The sequence below is a fragment of the Parasteatoda tepidariorum genome, chromosome 8 (assembly GCF_982258835.1).
Source record: "Parasteatoda tepidariorum strain Cologne lab strain chromosome 8, Ptep-v5.0, whole genome shotgun sequence".
Classification (NCBI taxonomy): domain Eukaryota; kingdom Metazoa; phylum Arthropoda; class Arachnida; order Araneae; family Theridiidae; genus Parasteatoda; species Parasteatoda tepidariorum.
Window position 1 is genome coordinate 64,583,625 of NC_141762.1, and position 26,075 is coordinate 64,609,699.

Consider the following 26,075-nt stretch of genomic DNA (forward strand, 5'->3'; position numbering starts at 1 on the left):
TGATAAAATTTATATTTGTATTAAGTACTATTCTATTATATTATCATCTTTATACTTGTGGCAGTTTTCCTCTCCTCAAGAAAATTGATTTCACAATAAATGTACTTTTTGATTTTCGAAAATTTTGTTTGTTTCTATTTAGGTCATGTGCTTTCATCAATAAGTGAGGGTGAAACTGCACTAATTCCTTCTAAAATCATAAGATATTGCCTGAGTCAAGCAGAAAATGTAAATGTTGAAACAACACTTCAGGTTTTAGCTTCTCCTACTCACAGAACATGTGACATTCCAGGTGCCGAAGTTTCTACTGATTTAGTTGTAAGGTAATTGTATTGCTTAAAATTTGTTTTTATTAAAGGCTGAGGTACTGATAAAACAATATATACTTATCATGCATTAGCCGGGATTACCTGGTTGGCAGGGCGCTGGACTCATGTTTATGAGAACGAGAGTTTGAATCCAGCCAAAAACTCCCCGTGTAGTAAATTGTGATTGGTACCCGTTAAATGTGTCAGGTCACAAAGTCCTCCATGCTAAAGTAACAAATCAATACCTCTGTGGGAACTGAATTGGATATTGATCGTTCTCTGGTTCATTTCAAAATTACAATCTACGGACAGATGAATGAATGGGTCCGCCCTATAAAGAGATGTGGCAGAAGTCGAATTCTTGGCCATAGATGGTGCCACTGGAAAACAAGCACAAGCACAGCCCCTCTGCCTTAATGGCCGACGACAACAAGTAACTTCTTCAAGCATTATGTTTAAAATAGTATAATTCCTTATTCTCTTTATCCTTGCATTTGAAGAAAAAGTTTCTATTGTTTTATGGAAATTACATTTACAATATATTAAACCAACTGTAAAATTACATTTGTTTAGGAGTTGTGGGTAATAAACTTTGGTTCATGAAATATATCTAAAATAATTTGACAACCTTATAAAATATTGTATATTTATTAAAAGTAGATTTTAGTAAAACAACATCACACTAATGAGTATTATGTCATATCCAAAAGTTTTCATTTAATATGTGTTACCCACACTTTTGGAGAAGAGATTTGTACTCTTATTAGCATATTTACACAAAGGCTAGGAACAACGCAAACAAACTATTTTAACTTAGTGTTATGCGAAAGATCCAAAAGCGGCTTATGTAAATACAACAAATAAATATGTTGATGACATTCAGATGTTTAAAATGGTTATAAACTTGTTTTATATGTCAAAAGACTTTATATATGGGGAGGGTTTTCTTTTGAAATTTTTTTGTTAAAATTATGTTTTAATTAAAAATAAAGGTACATTCAGTAAATCAAAAAGCAAATTCATAATTTTTAATCCTTTATTTATTTAGGCTTATAGCTGCTGTCTTTAGGCTATGTGAAGTTGAGAAACGAGCTATTGAAGCAAATTTAACGCATCTACTAAGTCCTGAAGTAGGACTTACATTGGTATGGTTTTTGGGTCGTTTCTGTATCACATATTTATTACCCAATGAGTCTTATTACAATGAAGTAAGTTTACTTTTTCAAATATAATTTGCTGTTTTAAATATGTTTATTATAAAAATGTTGTAGATAAACTCATTATTTGTATATATACATACACCGAAGAGCCATTACATTATGACCACCCTCCATCTATACAATGGGCTTGTCCAGGTTTTCATGGTTTTTCGCCCAGGAACGATGTTTTCATGAGGCACGTTAGGACCCATAATCCTCATAGAGCAATCCCTGACGTCTGTAAGCTACACGTAGTTCACCCATTCATGGCAACAGTTTTTCCTGCGGGGGATGGTGTTTACCAACAGGATAATGGACCATGTAATAAGGATCGAATCGTCATGGATTGGTTTGAGGATTCCAGTGACTTTCAAGTCATTTCTTGGCCTCCAAATTCACCTGACATTAATCAGGGCTTCAAGTGCTGCGCATTTTGCGCCAAATCGGTATATTTGCGCATTACTGCTGCAGAAACGGCATTTTATGTTAAATTTGCGCCGAATCTGCGCCAAAAAATTTTCGTGGACCAACTAAACATTGCCAAATTTTAATAGCATAAGAAAAAAAATTTTCTCTTGTTAATTTTATCGTTATTGAAGTGCCATCGTCTTCGTCAATGGCAAGGTAATGGCCTTCTTGCGCTATTCTATTTATAGATTAGTACTATGATCTTTGAATTAACTAGGAGACCATCCACTAAGTACATATTTTCATGCTGATCCTCAGAACAGTCAAGAATCACAAAGCTTCAAACTTTCCATCTCCCTTTTATTCATTTCATTTAATAAGGATAAGAATTAATTGAGTTTCATAATGTAAATTTTTTATCTGAGGGACCATCCACTAATTGCATATTGTTTTTAAACAATTATTTTACTTTATTACTTTTTTTTACTAATATTTTTTTTTTACTTATTGCATTTTATTATTGTGTTATTACAGTAGAGAACCGATTATCCGGAACGATCGGGACTATCGCTATTCCGGATAACTGATTTTTCCGGTTTTCTGAATCGCTACAAAAAGCCGTTTTTTTAGTGTTAAACCCAACTAAAAAAATTAATATTTGGAAATAATCTTAAAAATAAGAAAAAAAGATGAAGTAATACACTAATGATTATTTCTGAAATGATGGTAAGGTAAACATCTTTCAAAAAAGAAAGAAAAATCCTAAAATCTTATGAGGAAAAAAAAATTTTTTTTTAAAAATTGCGGGAAAATTTATCAAATTTTGTTCCGGTTTTTTGGTTTTCCGGTTTTCTGATTTCCGGATAACGGGTTCTGTACTGTACCTTCAAATTTTTCAGTGCTCTTATTTTGTTTTAGGAAATAACTTAATAATATTTAGAGTAGGGGTGCACAACCTTTTTCAGTGAAGGGCCACATGCACAGCAGATTGACCAATGAAGGGCCGCATGCCAAAGTGTTTAGACCGACATATTGAAAGCAATTGTTGGTGGTGATTGTTACATAAACATCATTGTTTATATAACACTAAATTCTTTTTGTCGGTTTACCTTGTAATCTCTTTGCAGAAAATACAATACTTTAAAGCGTTTAAAATTAGAAAATGCAAAACTGATTACTTAAGAAGGAAAACAGAATTCGAAAATCAAAATCAATTTATCAGAAAAAATTTAGATAAATTGAAATAATTAAAAAACTATGGAAAAATTGAAATTTTTTTTATCACACTACAAAATACAGAAGTCCATTTAAACATAAATTTTAACGTTAAATTTTTTTTCATAGAATTAAATTTCAAATAAATAAATATTCTAGTTATTAATATAAATTCAAGTTAAATACTTTGATTTAAGGAAAGTTTATACGGTTAAAAATTATTAAAACTAAAACAAAACCCCTTAAGTGGAAAATAAGATTTAGCATTTATTAGGGACTGTACTTTAAGACATTACTTTTTCAGACATTTTTATTTTAAATTAATAATAAGAGGCTGAGAGAGGAAAGAAAGAAAGAAAACACATTAAATTTTAAGGAACTATATTCCTTAATAATAAAAAACTATTAAGATACTTGTTTACAACTTTTTATGACGAATATATTTTTAACATAACACTTACTATTTACAATTAATACACAATCAATTAACAATCAATAAAATTTACATTACTTTACGAAACTTATCATGATTAAATTTTTTATACAGTTAAAATTTAATGATATACAAATCATTTCCCAGCATATAATCATAAATGATATAAAATGCTCCAAGAAGGTAGAAAATGGTTTAAAAAATTTCTTAATGGTTATACTGTAATTTGCAAAATTTTTTAATATTGTGATAATTTTATCTACTTGATCATGTGATATTTTTTGAGCCATTAAATGAAAATGTAATGATTGTATTTAAAGACTACTCTGTAATTTTGAACAGGCCAAATTCATTCTGGAAAACAGTCTTTCGACAGAAGCTGTTGTTGTGGGTAGTATTAAACTTAGAGCAAATAACATAATCAGTTTTGGAATTTGTCCTAGATGGTGTTCTTCCTTTCTGGGTTTTTAAATCGCGGAAATACAAATAGCGATGTGTTATTTTTTAATTGATTGAATATGAATTGCTATGTGTTATTTTTTAATTGCTTGAATACGAATTGCCATGTGTAATTTTTAAATTATGTAAATAAAAAACTCGATGCCTGTCAAATCGCGTGAATACGAATCGTGTGGCTTTTAAATTGCGAAAGGACTACTCACAACACTTGATTTTTAAAATGCATGAATATGAATCGCGATATATGGTTTTTAAAACGCGTGCATATTAATTGCGAGAAAAGTAGCAAAGGATGATATTTTAAACGCCAGAACACAAATCGCGATATGTGATTTTAAATCCCGTAAATACGAAATGCGATGGATTATTTTTAAATCTCGTTAATGTTAATACGAAATGCAATGCGCAATTTTCAGAGAGCGTAAATACAAATTACGATGTATGACTTTTAAATTACATGTGAGAAAAAGAATAGGTTCGATGTGTGTTGTTAAACTTGCACGCGTTCATGGGACTAAAGAATTATGCCGTGTTTTGAATTATTTTTTTTTGCGAAACGGACTGCGTTTAATATAAACACATCTCGTTTTTTTTTCCCGGGAAGGTGTTGATTTGGCTAAGGTCCGTAATTACTTTTTAAGTTACGAAAAAAATTAAAACTGAATCGAATTTCGCGAGTTGTAATATTGTGTGAAAATATCAGGTATATTCTAAATCACAAATAAAAATGGAGCAATAACGGGAAAGAAGAAAAAACACGTTCGAAAAACCTCTTAAAAAATGCGTGTTAAAATCGGTACAACGCAAATGATAAAATCGGCACAAACAGAGCACATAAAAAATAATTATTTTAATGCGCGATTCAAAACTCGCTTGCTGTCAAACCATAGTATTAAAAATATCATAATCTTTTTAAATCACGGGGAAAGCGTAATAACTACTAAAACAATGACCAAAATACTTTTATATTTCAGATGAAATTGGAGTAAATTAAGTCCATCAAAATTTTATGTAATTTAAATGCCGGATTTGAAATTAAAATGTCGCAATAGCGTATAAAAAATGTCGGTACTTTCAAAACCTTGTAAAAATGTGTAGCAATAATTTCTAAAATAACGATTTAAAAATAATTTGATTTGCGATAAAATCGTTACAAGTAAGCCATGTCAAAAAATGGTTACCTAAATGAGCGATTCTTTACTCGCAATTCGCAATAATATCGTGCTAAAATATCGAAGTTTTAAAAACCGGGCGGAAATGTGCAGCAATAACTGTTGAAGAAAGGATCTAAAGTCATTTAGATTTTCCATGAAGTTTGCACAAATAAAGCGTTTCATAACTTTCAAAAATCGCTATTTCAGAAACTACTTGAAAATGGGTAGCAATAACTACTGAAAAGTCATTGGAATCGGCACATACGAAAAGCGTCAAAAGTGGTAATTAAAATTCGTAAATCGTAATAATAATGTATTAAAAATATTGGGATTTTTAAAACTATGCTGCAATCCGTAACCATCGAAAAACTACATTGATTGAGATTGGGTGCGTCAAAAACTTAAAAGTGTAAATTTAAATAACCGAATTTTTTTTATTATTCTTCAAAAACAAATATTTAATTTTTTTCTCATTTTGTTCAGATTGCAGCCGCGGGCCGCATTTGGCCCGCGGGCCGCAGGTTGAGCACCCCTAATTTAGAGGCAAAATTTTAAATAAGTATGAAGAGAAGGGGTTTCAATATTTTAAATGCAGCAAAAAATCTTATGTTTTTAGGATTTTTCATTCAAAAATACTTCAATTCATCTTTTAATGATTTGATTTACAGCAATTGATATAAAAAAATTTTAATTGTCACAGATTTGTTAAATATTATAAGTGTAGAGACAATATAATAATTTACTTCTGACAAATTTTTTTTAGCTTCAATACTCATTGTATTTGCATTTAAAAATTATTTAATTTTTTTTAATTATTTCATTAATAAAATACTTTATAAGTAACCAATTTTAATAAAAATTATTAGGGGCCATTGACTAATTTACATTTGTAATATAAATTTATTAAAGTTTTCTTAATTTGTTTAATTCTTTACATATTTTTATAAATTTGGTATGATCAATATGAATCTTGTTAATGTTTTGTTGAATATACTATTACAAATTACATTTGTTTAAATTTTAAGAAAATTACACTCGATGACCTTAAATAATAGTTAAATTAATTACAGTTTTGAATTGCCTTTTACAGAATTAAGAAAAGTAATTATTAATTTAAAAAATAGTGTGAGCCATTCAGTATTGAATTTATTTAAATTTCTTTTGCCAAAAGCTCTCTTTTTTTTTTAAGAAATATTTCGGTAATATTAAATAAATTTTTAGGTCTTTTAAAAACTGAAACACTATTGATTCACTTGCTGTATGATGAAATGGTGTTCCTAGTTAAAGCATTGTTAGGGCGTTTTTTGAAGAGTTCTGCTTTTCATGTTTGTCAGGAAAGGACTTAAAATCATTGGATGTAGAAAACGCAGAAATTTGGCAAAATTAAAATTTGATAGAAGTTGGACTAGATACCACAAAGGCGATGACATCCTTATCTTCTTCAGAAAAAAAAAATTATGTATTTAGGTGCAAGGTCTTTTTACTTGGCATGCGCAAAAAATTTATTAAAAGTATTGCCTCTTAAAAATAGATTACTGTACCATCTTAAAGTGTTGCATCCTGTAATGAGAATGGAAGAAAGTTCTATTAAGTCAATAAGATATCTAACAACACTAACCCCATCCATTATAAAGCCTGGAGAGGCATCTTTGTTACTAGATGAAGGGACAAGGTTACATGGGGAACCAGAAAGTTATTCTTCTGACTCCAATGAATATGCACAGATTGATGTGTTTTGGAAAAACTATTTTGTGAAGAAAGATAATTTTGGGAATTATCAAATATCCTTTTATAACATAGCTCTTTTGTGCGTACCACATGGGAATGCCGATATTGAAAGAGGTTTAAGGGTGAACAAAGAGCTACTTGACAATAAGGCAAGTTTAAATTTGCATAGTGTGAATGGTTTGAGAGAAGTTGTTTCATATATCAACAAAATAGGGATTTAAATAACTTTTAAAGTTGACAAAGATATGATTAAAGTGGTAGCATTTAAAAATTATTCTGCTCGATTAGAGGTTGAGAAAAAAGAAAGAAAAAAGCGAAAAACACTGAGACTGAGGAAAGCAGATTGAAAGCTGCTGAAATTGATTTGTAAAAAAAATTGAAGGCTTCTCAGGATCTTTTAGCCGCAGCTGAAAAAAATATTAAAGATAGGTAAAATAATAAAGACATATCGATTATAGATCCTCTTATCTGAGGCTAAGTCGAGGATAGCAGAATATTAGATAGCATTGGAAGGTACCAAAAAGAAACTTAATTTGTTAATGCAGGGACCTTCAAAAAAGTGTAAAAAATTAGATAGGTTATTAATGAACGAAATTTAAAATTCTTGTTATTAAATTCTTGTTTTAATTCTATTTATTAACTATGCTCCAATCTTTGTTTTGCTGCTCCAAAATTGCTTTTTTGTTGCTCCAAAGATCCTCCAAAACCATGTTTTGCCAGTTGAAGCCCTGCATTAATCCAATAAGGCATTTGTGGTCCTACATGGTAAACCGAATTCGTGAAGCTACCCCCTTGCAATGTGAGGGAATTGCAGGACCAGTTGGTGAACACTTTTTACCAGATACTTCAGACCTATCACCACCTTGTGGGATGAATGCCACGGCGGTTTTGAGGGCTAAAGGTGCTCCTGCATGTTATTAACAGAGTGGTCATAATGTAATGGCTCTTCAGTGTATATATAGGTTTACATATTTATCTTAGTTTGATAAAGCAATCTTAAATTTAATATGCACGTTCAATACTCAATCCTTTAAATAATTTGAAATTTCAAGCATAATTTGTGTGATGTTACTAAGAATATGACTTAATTACATTGCACGATAAGGATAATAACGAGTGTGTGATATTTTTAGTTCCAATTAATAATTGTACTGATAAGTGAATGTTCTTTGCAAATCTCATTTTCCACTACTTAAAACATTTCAACCAGTTATAGCCCCTTTCTGCTGTAAATTTTTTTCTATGTTATTTCATAAGCATTATTTAAATAGGAATAAAAATATTTTTAAAAACTGACTATTTTTTAAAAGTTTGGATTTTCTAAATCTAACAAACTTCGTCTTGTTTATATCCAAAATTAGTTCCCTCAAAAAAAAAAACTTCTAAATTTAGTTAATATAAATTTTCTTAGTTATATCTGCTTTTTATCTGTATGTTTACTTGTACAGTAGGGAACCGATTATCCGGAACGGTCGGGACCATCTCTATTCCGGATAACTGATTTTTCCGGTTTTCTGAATCGCTACAAAAAGCCGCTTTTTTTATTGTTAAACCCAACTAAAAGAAAAAAAAATTTGGAAATAATCTTAAAAATAAGAAAAAACGCTGAAGTAATACACTAATGATTATTTCCAAATGATGGTAAGGTAAACATCGTTAAAAAAAGAAAGAAAAATCGTAAAATCTTATGAGGAAAAAAAATTTTTTTTTAAAAATTGCGAGAAAATTTATCGAATTTCGTTCCGGTTTTTTGGTTTTCCGGTTTTCTGATTTCCGGATAACGGGTTCTGTACTGTACTTTAAATAAATATCTTACTAAAATGTTTTATATAAAGGAAACAAATCCTAAATTGTTCATTTGAATTGATAAAACATGTCTTTTGTCTATCCTGTTATTATTTTTGAAAAATTCACATGTTTAAATCCTTTAAATTTTTTGCATCCAGAATTTTTTTATCGAGGAAAAATACTGCAAAAACAGTGCATGCTCTATTTTTTTTTTTTTTTCAGTTTTAGTAAAACTCAATTAAAACCCTTCCTAAGTTGCAATTATGTACATTTTATTGCATTAAATTGTAATATGCAAAAATTGCAGAAATGAATTTGGAATGAACCCCAAATTATACAGCTGATTTTTCTGAGTGTCCCCGAGACAAAGCTTGCTCCTCGCTATTTGACAAAATGTGACAAATGTTGTACCAAACCACATTACTAAGCATGTTAACTAAGATTTTCTTAAAAAAAGCTGCAATAAAAATAGTTTTTATCTTAAAGAACAGTTATCAAGTTTGTCAACTATGTGACTCATCTATACCAAAGTAAAATTTTTCTAATTCAAACATATTTTAAAATTATAATTAAAAATTAATTTTTTATTTTGTTTTTCTTACTCGTTATTGTAACACACAGTTTGCATGTTATGAAATACATTGCGACTTGTGATATTCTCAGCCCGTGAGAATTGTGTAAAATCCTTCGAATATAGTTGTGGTGTTGGAATGAAGCAGTTCCCAACATGTACGGTCTATGTTTTTTTTTTTTCTCCTGTAAATTTGAATGCATTCTATCACCATGTTCGATTCTTGTTAATATCTGTTTCATGTGTTGTACCATTTTTGAGAATAAGAGTGAATATTACATACGTTTTATGACTCTTCTATTTTATCATGCCTCTAAATGTCAAGCTTCATTTAGAATCGTAACCCCAAGAATTATTTTGTGCCACCAAAGTACTTTTTTCAAGCTCTTTGGCTATATACATCTTATTGTTTATTTAATGGAATTTATGTAATTAAATTAATCTGTTGTTATACAACCTTTAAAAAAGAAATGGAGACGGAACATGGATTAGAGTCCCCCTGTCGTCAAACTAATTGTTGGGTTTTTTTTTTTGTATTTTTTTCTCTGTGTAACGCAAATGCAGTTTAGTTTCATCAAAAAGTCCTTGACAATGGTATATTTCTCCCAATATTTGATCCAGTAGTTTCCTTGTCTTCAGGATTGGGTTTAAAATTACAAGGCTGCGGAGTTGAACATTAGTATTCTTGAACCTAAAAAATTGAGTCGGCTATTCAATGATGGTTGCAAAATAAAATAAAAAAGTATAGCATTTCCATATTAATGAACATTGAATAATTTATATTAAGTAATTGATTCATTTATTATTTTGTGTGCAATTTTTTTTTAAAAAAACATTTTTTTTATAAATTTCTCTTTAATAATCTTCTATTCATTTTTTTTATTTAAAAAAATTTAATTTTAATACAATTATGGCTAAGAATAATAATTTTTATTTAAGAAACATTTCAATCATTAAACTGATTGCATCACTATGTTAACTTGTTATAAAAGAAAATTGTTTAATAGCATAATAATTTTAATATCCTGATAACTTGTATTTGTTTTTGGGTTTAAAAATATGTTATTTTGATATGATTTTAAATCAAATTCTTAACTAATACTGTGATTATCAAAAATACTAATTTGATGGCATGCATTTTAGATGAGTTTGACACTGACTCAGGCATTTGGTAAAGATACTGAAGCTGGTCTATGGACACTAAATTTTGTAATAGGAAAACTAGAATCGAATCTTTCGCTTTGGACAAGTGAATCAAAACTAGTGACTGAAACAGCATATATTCTTACAATGGTCCTAAATAATACTGAAAGGTAAATGTGGTTTCAAGCATGTTTTTAGAACATGGGTGAAAGTTTTCAGTTGATTGACAAATTTCAGTCTTTTTTAAAAATTTTGAGGCAAAGTAAAATAGTGTAAAATTTAAAAATGATAAATAATAGTAAATAAAAAAAGTCTTTTACTCTAGCTTCAACAAAGTAACTTGTCTCTAACTTCAATTTGTGTTACTATTCTATTGAACTTATAATTGAACACATTATTTTTCTTAATTAGGTATTCATATTTGAATTTTATTTTTAAAGCATAAATTATTGCATAATCATCTGTACTTTAATTTATATTTTCTATTTTTAAAGAATTTTTTTATTAAGTGTAAGGAGCCTTATTTTGTGATTTATTTACTTAAGAGCTTAGGGCATTTCTTTTTACTTTAATAATTTCAGTCATAAGAATTTTTGCATCTGTCACCTCTTGTTTAGAAAACTATACCTTTTGATTAGAGTAAAATTTTATAGATTTTTTTATTCAGTGAATTAAACACTGAGTGTTGGTTGTATTATAAACAAATTAGCTATTTCAGTAATGGAATAATTATATTTCAACTTAAATATAAGGGTTAAAAATAATAATGTTATAATATATTTGCAATTTTCTTCATAATACTTTTTATTGAACAGTTAACCTGTATTTCGTATTAAACTTATACTTCTTATTGTTCTGGTCATTAATAAGTTTTTTTGTAGCAGTGTACTATTCTTAGCAGCATTGTATGGAACTGAAGTGTTCTGTATCAGTATTGTATTCCCTGATAATCTCAATATAAACTAATATTTTCAAATAAAATATAAAGCAAGAAAAAGTTTTAAGACTTAATATTTTTTAGTATTTAATATGTTTTTTTTCTTCCAAAATTGCTCAACAAATTCAATTATATAACCAAGTTCAAGTTATATTTAAATATTTCTGATTTGGTTAATAATCGTATAATTTTATTTTATCACTGGCTTGGAAAAGTCATGGCTATATCAGTGTTCAGTTCTGTAATTTTGAACAAATGCAAGAGACAATGAGGCTGTTAAAATAAAGAGGTTATGTTCATAATTTTTTTTTTTTTATTCATTCCTTTTGCTTCTGCTTTTTCAATTTTTGAAACGAAATTGCATAGTAAAACTTTTTAAGAATGTTTTTCAAAAAAAAAAAAAAAAATGTCTTCTTTACGCTGATAGTATTTCTGTATTATTTCCAGGGGTGATAAAGCCATAAACTGTTCTTCCTTGATTAGTTTAGTTAAAAAGCAATCCAGTGGTGTCTTTCATAACCTTCCTACTGCAGCTAAACGTTCATTGCTCAAATCTTTAGTTATTGTTGGTACTGCAAATAAAACTCCAGAAGTAAGAGACAGGTATTGGGAAGAAGTAAGTAAATTTTGTTTTTAAAAGTTCTACTTATTCAAGCCTGCCAATCGCAACGTTTTTTGTGAAATATTTTATAGAGTAGTAGACATTTAAAAATTAGAGCTTTCTGAAATTTTGATAATTTTTCCAGCATTTTAAAAGCTTCTCCACGAAAGAGCTAGAACAAGGTGGTGTTGCATAAGAACTTTTAAATCTTTTATGCATCATGGTTGTGGAAAATAAGTTTAAATGAATAAAAACATAGCTATCACTAAAGTAAATTTTTACAAAAAGCATAGAAAGTTGGTAGTCCTGTAAGTAATTGCTCTCAATATATGTTGAAAAGGAATATATGGTTGTGGAAAATAAGTTTAAATGAATAAAAACATAGCTATCACTAAAGTAAATTTTTACAAAAAGCATAGAAAGTTGGTAATCCTGCAAATAATTGTTCTCAATATATGTTGAAAAGGAATATATTTTGACTCTTTAATGTAAATAAAATATGATACTGTATAGAATATTACTGTAGCATTTACAAATCAGACTGTAACTCTCGGTTTTAAATTAAGTGCAGTATAATACACTTCTGTATTTCAGCACAGAAACATTGAAGTGTTTTTAAGTAAAGCTATTTGATTTGTTTTTTCGTATGTTGATCAAAAGTTTTCATTACCTTCAATTGTCTATTAATTCATTATAAAATCATTAATAATATAAAACTCTTCAAATTGTCTCAATTGTATTCTCAAAAAATTATTATAATATGAACCTTAAGAATACAAACTGTTACACTTTTACAATAAGAATTTCCCCAGCCTTAAGAGTGTATATCAGTTACATAATTCAGGTCCATGAGCTCTCTCACTCTCACCAGGGAATATAATTTAAAAAGACACTGTTAAGCTCAATTTATTAACTTGTTCAGATGTACTGTTCAGAGTCAGATATTAGAATGAAAAAGTTAGGCATCAATTGCATCGAATGATAAATTTTTCTTAGTTGCCAAAAGTCTGTATTTAGGTGCTATTTTTAAAAAAATTTTCTAATTGTTCGGCAAAAATTCTTTCACTTCCGCTAGTTGTTGGCCTCGATGTGTATCCATGTAATTTGATGGTAAAAAAAATTTTTACAAAATGGAAGACTTGCTGTGAAAAATATGGCTGCTAATTAAGATCATGAAATAGAAATTTTTCAGAGAGATAAGAGAGAAAAATGATGACTGGCTGGGAAATTATTCTAGTAAAACTAATATTTGTTTGCATAAGTTAGACATCAAAGGTGACGACTAGGCTTAAAAATTATTGATGTAGAACTGAAATTTTTAAGTGCAAAGTACAGCCATTGATTGCCTATTTCAAATTTTGGTTCTGATACTTAAGAGGCCATTCTCTCCTCATCCAAACTCAACTGTTGAAGGGATGCAGACGAGGAGGGGAAATTCGAAATATAGTTTTAAGCCTCTTTTTTTTTTAATTTTCACAAATAAATTGATGATGGGTATTTACTTTATTCGGCAGTATCTTTAAATACATGTAAAATAAAAGGCCATCACCTAATCAGATATAAAGCTTTCAGTAATTTATATTCTCTTTTAATTTTTTAGTTCAAAATTAGACCAATAGAGTTTTTTAATCAGTAGTTTTTGAAAAGTAGTTTAATAGTATCTACATTTGTCTATTTTTAATTTTTGATTAATATTTACGTTTTTGTGCAATTCTCATGACGATAATAATAGTCCAAATCCGTTTTCATCAGTTTAAACTGTAAAAAGAAATTGAAAAATCTAAAAACCGACAAATGTGTAGTTTTGGACTGAGGTGGCTCAGAGATTAGAGCGCTAGCCTGTCAATGAGTTGGCCCGGGTTTGAATCCCTGCAATGGCTAGTCGATTCGAATTCTGCACCCGGCTCACACTGACCACAGTCAGATTCGTCCTCTAATTCGGGGAATTCTGTGAATCTCAAGACCGTTGATTCACGAATCGATAAATCTTATGCCCACAAAATTTTCTTAGAGCTCCGCTAATCTAAATTTTGCCACGCAAAATTTCGTTACCAAAGCATTTATGCCATTCTTATAAGCACCATCTTTTTTCTTAGTTCTCATTCATGCATAATAACTATTTTTTTTTACACGAATGTGTTAAAGAAAAATGCAATTTCGGATAGACTTTGAGAAGACGAAAGAGTGGTACAAAAATTACATAATAACTTCAGCTAGAATTAATGAACTCCTTAGGCAAGCAAAAAAACATTGATCATATAAAAAGTAATTCTGAAAATGCAAACATTTTAAAGATAGTTCCATTTAAATAAAATTTCTGTTTTTTTTGTTTTTTTACAAGTCAAGTTAATTTTTAGTATGATATAATGACATGGAAATTTCGAATCGCTTTTTTCAATACTGTCGTAAAGCCCTGTTTTGATAATTTTTTTTTTCTCTTTCGTATTTAAATCTCATATTTGGGTAATCAGTTTTTGATGTGATTGATTTGTGTCAACGCCATTGTAAATCTATGCAGTGTTTCGGTCGTTTTATCTTCTACTATAGGGACAAAAAACATAGAGAAAATTATACAAATTTTCTCTCTCTCATTATATATATATCTATATATATATATATATATATATATATATATATATATATAAATCTCTGTGTTTTTACATTATTACAACACACAAAATTCAATCTGTGCATTTATTAGTCACATCTGACGCGACGATACCACTCTTTCTTAAATTGATTTTTGTGCAATTTTTGCCACTGATATCTACTTGATACCAATATTTCATATGCTATTGAAAACGAGAAATTCAAATCACACATTTGAATAATTACTTTTTAACACATTCCATTTGCCCCAAATTCATGCAGCTTTTCGATTATTTTTCTTCAGTCGCTGCTAATAAATTTTCACAGGTTTTTTTTTAAATTCCTGATATTATTGTGATGCGGAAAATACAAATTGCACACTCAAGTTTTTCTATATGACATGATTATTCTATTGTTTTTTTTTTCAATCAATATTTTAGCAGTTTTCACTATTTATTTTCACTTATTTCTTAACATCTCGATATTTTTAATACAATATTATTTATTACACCAAGTGAATCTTGAAACGTACATTTAATTTCACTGTAAATACATGTGGTTATATCATCAATCTCTTTTTTTCAATTGACATAAATTTAACGTTTTATTTTTTTGTAAATTTAATGTTATATATATATATAGAATTTTTTTTTTTGTGGATGATAACTAGCAAAGTGTGAAAACAGAGGAATATGTAATTTTTTTCAGTATATTTTTGTGTGTCAATGAGAAAAAAAATTATTAAATAAAAATTTCTCTCTTTAAATTTCATACATGTTACTTTTGTGCACAAAAATGACATTCTTTTGTGTGTATACAAAAAAAATTAAAGAAAAAAATTCACATTAAAAATAATAGATAATTTCTTCTTCCAGCAATCACATGTTTGCACAGTGCTGAGGTAAAAATATCCTCAGTGGTAGACGGATCATAAGTTAAGAGACCCCTTGCCACCAGGCTAACCGTGGGAGGTATTCATAGTTTTCCTCTCCATGTAACACAAATGCAGGTTAGTTTCATCAAAAAGTCCTCCACGAAGGCAAATTTCTCCCAATGCATGATCCAAGAGTTTCCTTGTGTTCTGGATTGGGTTCAAAATTACAAGGTTACGGAGTTAAACATTGGTAGCTGTAAACCCAATGGCCGTTCAATGATATTTATAAAATAAAATGTGCAGTTTTAAATTACTAATTTAAAACTATAAGTTGCAGATTCTTATTGCTTTAAAGTTTGAGGAAAACTTTATATAAGTTAGTTAGTTTTCCAGAATAAAACAACCCCTTTATTTCCACCTTTTTCTTTTTTTTCCCCAAAGATATTGTGGTGTCGAATACCATATCATAAAAAGTTTAAGTGCAGCAAAAAAAAAAGATGAAATCAAAAATTTAACCTTAAACTCATGATGTCTAGGTGCCTTTTAATATTACTTTATATAAATATATTGTTAATGTGTCGATGTATTTTATGAAATAAAACTTTTTATTTTTTACAGCTTCTAAAGCCTCTACAGGAGAGATACCAAGCAGTAATGAATTCACCTACATTTATGCAGAATTATCAAACAAAGCAAGTACAAACTGAAGTCATGGACATAATTGAATGCCTGGCTGGTGTCGTGGATGGGTGCACAATGTCTAACTTGCAATATCTGGTGCCAGTTGTTAATCCTTTATTTCAAGAACTTGTTAAACTTGTAGATATTTATCATAATCATCATGAAATTGTTGGAATGGTTTTTCAAGTATATTGTGTGGCTGCTAAGAGGGTCTTGTGTTATTTAAGTCAGGTGATATAATTATATTTTTATAACATTGAATTATGAATTTTAAACTTTTTTTTATTTATTTTTAATTTCTAATAACAGGCAGGTGCTAAGGTCCTTTATGAGTGCTGTGTCAACATGATTCGTATCTATGCTAAATACAATAGTGGTAAGAAAATTTCTAAATACTTATTATTGAATATTTATTATTCTTAAGATTATTTGTTAAGTGCTATTTTAATTATTTTTTATAGGTAAACTCAGTCGGGAGGCAAGTGCTGAAGAAGAACAATATCAAGACATTCTTCTTTTAATGCAACTTTTAACTGATTTGCTTTTTAAAGATTTTATTGACTTTGCTCCAGAAAGTATGTTCAAGGTTCATTTATTCTTTGCCTTGCTATATTAAAATAATGTCTATTTTATTATACTAACTGTTATTTTATGATACTAACTTAGGCTTCTCTATAAGCTTAATGTTTTCTACTTTTTCATTGCTTAATCACAAATCGTTGGTTAATACAATAAAACCTTCAGGAAAGACCATCTCTTTGTAGCAATCACCTCTTTTTACGATCACTTTTGGGAGGCAGAGAATTCGCAGAAACCATTAATTAGAACCTCTCCCAGCTACCGAGCAAACATCTGCATCAAATGTGGCAAAGGTCAAATAAGGAAACACAAAAAAACGTTAAAGCGAAAAAATTAACAAAACAAATAAGTAGATTAAAATGTATTCAAAATATTTGTGTGAGACTCTTATTTAGTGAGCTCCTTTTTGGCGTTACAACTTCATGTTGCAGTCAGAATGCACTAAAATAATGCTATCAATGATTTACTTTTAGAGTTGAAAGTTAAATTAGAAAAAAAAAAGTTTTTTTAGAAAAAACAATTATCTCAATCAAACAAACCTCTTCTTATCTTTTAGAGCTAACATCTTGTATATAATACAGTACAGAACCCGTTATCCGGAAATCAGAAAACCGGAAAACCAAAAAACCGGAAAACCAAAAAACCGGAACGAAATTCGATAAATTTTCTCGCCATTTTTTAAAAAAAAAAGTTTTTTCCTCATAAGATTTTACGATTTTTCTTTCTTTTTTTAAAGATACTCTTACCTTACCATCATTTTGGAAATAATCATTAGTGTATTACTTCATCGTTTTTTCTTATTTTTAAGATCATTTCCAAATTAAATTTTTTTTTAGTAGGGTTTAACAGTAAAAAAAAACGGCTTTTTGTAGCGATTCAGAAAACCGGAAAAATCAGTTATCCGGAATAGCGATGGTCCCGACCGTTCCGGATAATCGGTTCCCTACTGTATTAAAAAAAATTGTAATATAAAACATTTTTTATAATATAAAATTAAATGCAAACTTAAGCAAGAAACAACATTAGTTAAAATGGTTTTATCATTCATAATTGGTAAATTAGTAATTATTATATTTCTTGGGATCATTTTTATCGACACTAAATTTTATTCATCGATCCATCTTTTCCATGACACCAATAGCAATGTCATTTCCACACCAAAAAAATGACACTCACTGAAATTAATATCATTTGCAAAGAATCAAATGTGGCAAAGGTCAAATAAGGAAACACAAAAAAACGTTAAAGCGAAAAAATTAACAAAACAAATAAGTAGATTAAAATGTATTCAAAATATTTGTGTGAGACTCTTATTTAGTGAGCTCCTTTTTGGCGTTACAACTTCATGTTGCAGTCAGAATGCACTAAAATAATGCTATCAATGATTTACTTTTAGAGTTGAAAGTTAAATTAGAAAAAAAAAGTTTTTTTAGAAAAAACAATTATCTCAATCAAACAAACCTCTTCTTATCTTTTAGAGCTAACATCTTGTATATAATATTAAAAAAAATTGTAATATAAAACATTTTTTATAATATAAAATTAAATGCAAACTTAAGCAAGAAACAACATTAGTTAAAATGGTTTTATCATTCATAATTGGTAAATTAGTAATTATTATATTTGTTGGGATCATTTTTATCGACACTAAATTTTATTCATCGATCCATCTTTTCCATGACACCAATAGCAATGTCATTTCCACACCAAAAAAATGACACTCACTGAAATTAATATCATTTGCAAAGAATCGTCTACCTTTGATAATAATTTTGAAGCCAATGGAGGTAATCTCTAAGAACAAAGAACTTCCATCAGCGACCATTTTACTGTTGAACGGAGAGTGGTCGTTCCTGAGAGGTTTCTCTGTATAAGATAATTTATTTCCTTTGGAATGACCTCTTAAAAAGCTTAGTTTGTTCTTTTTTTTTTAATGAAATTTTTGTATTACTTGTGGATTTATTTAGAAATTAATCCATAACCATCTCATTCCATTACTCTATTAAAAAAAAAGCAGGAAGAGCAATAAACATTCATTATTGTTCTTGCTTACCAATTGCTATTCCTGATAATTGTTACTCATTTAGCTGCTCATATGTGAATTGAGAATTTTCACCAACACTAGTAACATTACCTTCCACTGTTGGGACAATTCTATCTTTGACTACATATCTCTACAAGCTTCTTCCTGTTGATCAATTCGTGGAGCGCAAGATTCCATCTTTGTAAATAAATCTAATAAAAAATTTCTGAAATTAATTAGATTGCTAAAAATCTTTCTTAATTTTTTTTGTTGAATTTATTCAATATGCCATTTTATATATAGCTTTAGATCAAGACAATGCTGAAGCAAATATTTCTGCTGCAGATGTATCTTTATATGGTCTTAGTATAATTATGCCTCTAATGACAGCAGATCTTCTAAATGTAAGCAATTTCATTACTGCTCTAGTGTCATGTTTAATAAATAATTGTTAATGTCTAACATACATTATGAATTTTTTTATTATAGTTTCCAAGCTTGTGCTTGCAGTACTTCAAACTCATCATTTCAATTTGTGAAATACAACCAGCTAAAATATGTCAAATACCTGAAAACCTCATGAAATCTTTACTTTCATCTGTACAGTTTGGACTTACTTCGTATCCTTTTGTCTTATCAATGAGATGAATTTCAATTGATATTATTAAAAGAAATTTCCTACTTTTTTGTTTCATTTTTCCTTAAATAAATAACTGTTAAAAAACTTTCTAGAACATTAACAATTATATAATTAAATTATTATCCCAGTTTTCAATGAATTGGATTTTTCCCTTTTTATTGTATTTAATATTTAATTCAAAACATACTTGTCCCTAGTTTCTCTGAATATATTTTAGCAAAATTAAATGTAAGTAAAGAAATATTTATTATTTTTGCTTAAAATTCTTGTTTAATTATCAAGAAATTTATTTTCAGGGTATTATTCGCCTAGTTTAAGAATTTTTTACACCATCAAAACCTTTGTATCAGATTATTAACTATTTTTATTTGAATGCTTTTCTTCGAAAGACTGTATATATATATATGGATGGTTGGCCACAATATTTTATAAGTACAGTACAGAACCCGTTATCCGGAAATCAGAAAACCGGAACGAAATTCGATAAATTTTCCCGCCATTTTTTAAACAAAATTTTTTTTTCCTTATAAGATTTTAGGATTTTTCTTTCTTTTTTGAAAGATGTTCACCTTACCATCATTTTGGAAATAATCATTAGTGTATTACTTCATCGTTTTTTCTTCTTTTCAAGATTATTTCCTAAAAAAAAATTTTTTTTAGTTGGGTTTAACAATAAAAAAACGGCTTTTTGTAGCGATTCAGAAAACTGGAAAAATCAGTTATCCGGAATAGTGATGGTCCCGATCGTTCCGGATAATCGGTTCCCTACTGTATATCTATTAATATGATATGAAAATAGGTATGATATTAAAAAAAAATATATGAATTACTTAATAATTTTTTATATGTTCAAGTTGTTATTAACATATAAAATATTGGTATTTTTGATTATAAAGTGTAAGTTTATGTTTAGGTGAAATTTTTGATGAAGTTATTTTGTAACTGATATTATGTGTATAATAACATTAGGTATATTTGGTATCAATTTAAACTGTGCCATTACTATGCAGTTTTGGGTATAGATACTTTAGAAATAGGTTTTTTGCGGCCCCTCTAAAGTCATATATTCCAGAGAGAATTGTTTGACTATAGAAAATTTTCCTGCCTTAAATTGACCAAGAACAATAGCATTATACAAAATGATACTAAACTCATTTAATCTTTATTATGACGAATGAATTACTAAAAACGTATTTCCTTTAATCTAATAATGTAAAGCCGCTGAGGAGGGGGAAAAATAGTAGTTAAAAAAAAAAATTAATCAATTTTTTGATATTTATCTTTCAGTTTTTGAATTATTTTGCTGTATTGTTCAGTCCTGATTTATTGGTTGTTTACTTTTTTTGCACTGTATGAAGAACATGAATTCAGCTACAATTTCAATAATTTTAAATTAAGTTTTGTATTTTTACTATATGATTATTTTTATTTAACCACATTTAAGCTATACCACCGAAATTTCACTTTTGTGTTTGGATTTTTTGTCTGTCCTTGGAAGGCATGTTTATCAAAATCCAAATCCAAGAACACCTATGCATGAGGCTTTGGAACCATTTTTGAAAGTAAGTTGGTCAATATAAATGCTTGAAAACACTTACTTTTATTATATAAGGGTTGCCCTAATAGAAAATGAATGCATGTGATTGTGTAATACAGTAGTACTAGCTGCATACCTTTTCAGGTTAACAACCCAATGTTGTACTATTTTCATTGACTTGGGACTTAAGTAATTTAGACATTTATTGTCGAAGGATACTATTTATAATGGATGCTATCTTGAACAAATGATTTGAAAGTTTTCAGTAATAATGTTCATAAATATGAAATTGCCAATACCCAGGATAAACAAATGTTTTAAACTCAAATCAACCCATGCTGCTATTCAAATGATTAAAAGCAATTGAAAATTTATGACCTGTGGCATCTTTACGGTTCTTTAAGTAAAAGAAATTGTGCAATTGCCTTCCATGGACTATTTAGCTTCAGTTTATTTTGGATTTGGATTGGTAAAAAGATAGTTTTTTTTTATTATTTCTATAATAAATAAAAATACAGTCAATAGGCTTCAAAAAATGTCTCTCTGAAGTTTTAACCATCAAAATGTTAAACCCCTGAGCAAAATTGGACAAAAATTTCCTTTCAAAACATTATTTTTCCGTTGAATAATGTGGAAAAAATTGGACATGTAGTAAAATTGTAGTTAATTAAAAATAGTAGTTTTTTACTTCTGAACTTTAGTTTAGAAAAATAGGAATAATGATCACTGAGCTTACAGATATTTAGACATATATTCCAAAAATCAAATTCTAAGGAAGGGAACCATAAATTTCGTAACAATATTTTATTTCACTAAACTGTTAAAAAAAATTATTTGCCTACTATTCTTCTAGTTTTAAAAACTTATGCTGTTCTAGGAAGAGAGGATAAAGTATTGTTTACTGTTTTCCAACAATGAATTGTGTCATCACTATGGCAAACCCCAGATTGTGGCAATCTTTTTTGTTTATACTTAACCATTTACTTATAGTGTTTCATACATTTCAAGTAATTTAAGAAGAAAAAAACACGAGAGAAACGAATTGGAGAAATAGTTTTAAACTCTAAATAATTAGGCATAAGTTTTTATAATTAAATGAAAGCATGTAAGTTTTTAATTCAAATTTCGGTATAACAGGTTAAGACTATATTTTATAATGTTTAATTCAATTTCTTTTACCAACTTTGTGTTATCTATTGGGAATTCTAATACCTTGTAATTTCTTTCTTTTGCTCATCAGGTTGTCTTCGATATGTTATTCTTGCAGCCCTTAGATGCGGATCTCACTCAATCTGCAAGTGTAACATTATACACTCTCATCTGCTGTTTTCAAGTTCGTATTAATCATATAATTAAAAAAAAAAACTTTGTAATTATACATAGTTGCTAACTTATACAATCATTGAAAATGATTTTACTAAATAGTAGTAAAATAATAAATAAAGTAAGAAGAAATTTCTAAGAATTAAGCTACTTTTACACTTTTAAAAGCTAATTAATAGATCTGATGTACCTAAGCTTGAATTCATCATAGCAGGTTTTTTTTTAAAAAAATTGAATTTATTTTTTAAGGTTTAAAAATCAAGAATAAATTAAAATGCAAGTTACTTTTTACTACTAAGAAAAAATTTCTTCAACAGCTGTTCAAGTTGGCAGCTATCCTTGTAACAATTTTTTTTTTTTTTTTTTTTGCTGGCATTATATGTTATAAAATAATTTATGTAATATTTGTTATTAGTTATATTTCTAACTAAATTAAGAAAAGAAGAAAAAAAACATGTTCAGACATTTTTAATTGCATATAATAAAAATTTAATGACAATATTATATTTGACGAAATATTAAAATATAATATTGTTAATTTTAATTAATAGAACTAAGTTTTTTTATTTTAAAAATTAGTACTGAAAGTGTTTTGTGTTTGTATTGCTGATATACGATATTTAAATATTGTTTCATATTTTTTAAAGAATTTTCTACTTATGGTTTGCCAAAACCTATATTCGTGCAATAATAATCTCTTTACTTGTAGGTATTTTTCTTTTTCCAATGCATTGTAATTAATTTTTTGGATTTTCACTAACATGCTGTGCTTTTATAACACATGATTAACAAATGCGTTTCTTACTAGGAAAAGTACAAACAGTTAGTACAAGAGCTTATCAACAGTCAGTCAGATGCTAGTACTGTGCAAAGACTACTCACATCATTTAACGATTTATCAACCAACATGACATTGAACTTGGATCGCCACAGCCGAATAAAATTTAAGGATGACTTTGAAAAGTTCATTACCGAAGTTAGGGGTTACCTCTGTGTAAAATAATATACCTGTTGTGCCATTGTTCATTACCGTTGTCTGTTGGCTATAAGTTACCTGGCTGGAACTATCGCATTTCCTACTTCATTGTTTCATTTTTCTAAATGTGTGATAAATGCTCACTATCGCTTGTTTGAAATCTCCTGTTCAACTGTGTTGAGTTGCAGATTCCAGTGTTGTAATAAATATTATTTTTAGTTCATAAATGTTTTGATTTTCTTATTGGTTCATGAATTTTTTTTTTATACTTAATTGTTCAATTCTTTTATGAATGCCACTTTTCATTTCAATATATTTGTACAATTTTTCAAAATGTATTATTTCCTGATGCTTAAAACTTAATTGATAAATAGCTATACGGTGGAATAACTTAACAGATTTTTGTTATGTATAGTCCTTATGGCTAATAAAAGTTCATATATTTATGTATTTGAAATTTGTTATTACTAGTTTGTTTTCCACTTGTGTATATTTCAATTTAATTTAATAGATTTGTTGAAGTTAAGATATGATACATTTATTTATTCAAATTATACTTAGCCTCTTTTCGAAACACTTTATTCATTTTGAATATCTTTCACAGTTACAGTCTGATTAATAAAGAACCTAATTTTTGGCCAATAATATGTTAAGAGAAAATAGTCTTTCGTGGTGTTCATTAATTTTATTAAATTTAAGTGTTGATCTTTGAAAGTTTTTTAAATTTGATTGTAGCTTATTCTAATTATTTATGTATATGAAGGGAACATCTTACTTTTGGGTCAAGAGAAAAAGGTAGAGGGAATTTTTTTTTCATTATTTAAGCATTGAAAAGAAACAAAATGTGCAACCTTTCTGTCTACAATATGCCAAAATCCTAATAAATTCTATAGCTTTTTATTATTATTTTCAAATGAAAGCTTATACAATTTTTACAGTAAGTAATAAAAATAATAACACAAAAAAAATTAAAAATAAAGATAATTACAGGAATCTAATGTTATTTGTTAATTTTAAAGAAATTTTTCTTTTAAGCAACCTACTTCAAATATTATACATTAATAAATAAACATAATTATTTATCAGACTGTTACTTTTATTATAAACTATTTTCTTTGGGTATATTATTATTACAAATACAAATTTTGTATGTCTATAATTTATTGCATTTTTTCTTTCTTCTTAACTTCAAATTTGTGTTAAGTTCTTTTGTTAAACTTTATGAAATTGTTTTTTCTTTCCTCTTACTATTTGATTGTCAGGATGTGATATATTTGTATTATAACATTTTAAAATATTACATACTGATATAAAATACTATATTACTTTATTTGGAGTATATTAAACAATTTTTGTATAAATATTAAATACTTATTGAACAGTTATTAAACATCAAAAAATATCTTCCATGGTAAATTACAAGGTATGGTATTGTATAATAATTGTTAATTCGTTAAGCATGTTTTATACTAAAGTGTAAATATTTTAGTTTCATGTTTAATTAAATAAATATGGCTGTGTCTCAGTTTTTCTTCAAAAAATAAATACTTCTATACAATCGAAAAACTTCTTACTCTAATTACATTTAAATTTCTAAACAGTAAAATATTTATTAATCTAGCAGTTATCTGCAAATATTAAGAAGAGAAATACAACTGATTCTACTTTAAATTGCATATTTTTAGTGCTGTTGAAAGCAGTTTTAACTTATGAAATATTTTGTGCATAGCACATTTCATTGAGACTTTGTTTTATTTGTATGTTGAATTTTATGTTTGGCATTTTGTTAAAATACTTTTTTATTTTTACTAAATTGTTTAATTATCACAGGCCCTATATTATTTCACTTGCTGTTAATTATAGAGCTTGTGACCCAGTAAATTTTTAAAAAAAAATTTAGGTCAGCAACAATTTGGAAAACATAATTTATGTGAATGTGTTAGCATGCCTTTTAATTTGAATAAATGTGAAAAAATCAACACATATATTATTAGAACATTTATTTAATATAATAAATAAAATTTATTCATTTAATAGTCTAAAACTTTGATAAAATTATGTTAACATTCTTTTTCCAAAATTAGTAAATGTTCACTAACATTCATTTTGTAAATTTTTAGTTCATAGTTAAACATTAGGTTGATGTATTGGTATGAAGTGGATGCATGTTTAATGCAATTTAAAGTCTAACACAATTGTCAAAAATAAATTTGTGCTAATTATTGTGGATTAATGAAAGAAGGTGTTAATTATATTGAACTTTTTCACTTAATTATTTTTTATAGTATATTTTTTAATTATGATTTATTAAATGTCCATATTTATTAAAAAAAATTTATTGAACTATTCTTTTTTTTTTATGTAAAAAAAAAAAAAGGAATATGGCGATATATTTTTCTTATGTTTATATTTTCACCAGGTATTGATGTGTGAAACCAAGTAGTTTCTCTGTTTCTTTTTTCCTTATTTTTGAGGAAAGAATTATGTATTTGCTTAAAGTGATGTCTTTGGAATTTATGTATCATGTTTTGTACAGCATTTTATATGAGATTTTTAAACATTCTCCAAATATCACTGTATAATAAATCATCAGTTTATTAAAAATGGTTTATGTGTTTAAAAATTCAAGACCGAAAAAGTATTTTTTTATTTATTGAAAAAGAATTGTACAGTTTTTGAATATTTTTTCAAAGAGAAACAGTTCTATTTCTGCTAAATTTATAAGCGTCAAAAATATATTTCTTATAGAAATAAAAACGAACTATTTACAGAAATGAAAACAGAAGTCGATGAATAGCATATATGAACGATAAAAGCATTTCTTAATCTGTGCTATGTTTCTTGATTTATATTAGTTATTTGGAATTGGAGCTGGTTAGGTATAGAAAATTCTTTACGTTTATGTTTAA

At 27.8% G+C, this 26,075-nt stretch overlaps 1 protein-coding gene across 1 annotated transcript in view; it reads left to right on the plus strand.

The window, feature by feature from the left end:
* LOC107436149 (exportin-4) overlaps positions 1-25,770 on the plus strand; it is a 47,303-nt gene extending 21,533 nt beyond the window's left edge. The window contains exons 13-24 of the mRNA XM_043040328.3: positions 143-323; positions 1,357-1,516; positions 10,407-10,576; positions 11,791-11,959; positions 16,026-16,319; positions 16,398-16,464; positions 16,550-16,663; positions 18,994-19,094; positions 19,180-19,310; positions 20,775-20,892; positions 22,108-22,200; positions 22,999-25,770. Of these exons, the coding sequence (XP_042896262.2) occupies positions 143-323; positions 1,357-1,516; positions 10,407-10,576; positions 11,791-11,959; positions 16,026-16,319; positions 16,398-16,464; positions 16,550-16,663; positions 18,994-19,094; positions 19,180-19,310; positions 20,775-20,892; positions 22,108-22,200; positions 22,999-23,193 (1,793 nt within the window). The 3' untranslated portion in view covers positions 23,194-25,770. The remainder of the gene's footprint in view (positions 1-142; positions 324-1,356; positions 1,517-10,406; positions 10,577-11,790; positions 11,960-16,025; positions 16,320-16,397; positions 16,465-16,549; positions 16,664-18,993; positions 19,095-19,179; positions 19,311-20,774; positions 20,893-22,107; positions 22,201-22,998) is intronic.
* The last annotated feature ends 305 nt before the right edge of the window (positions 25,771-26,075 follow it).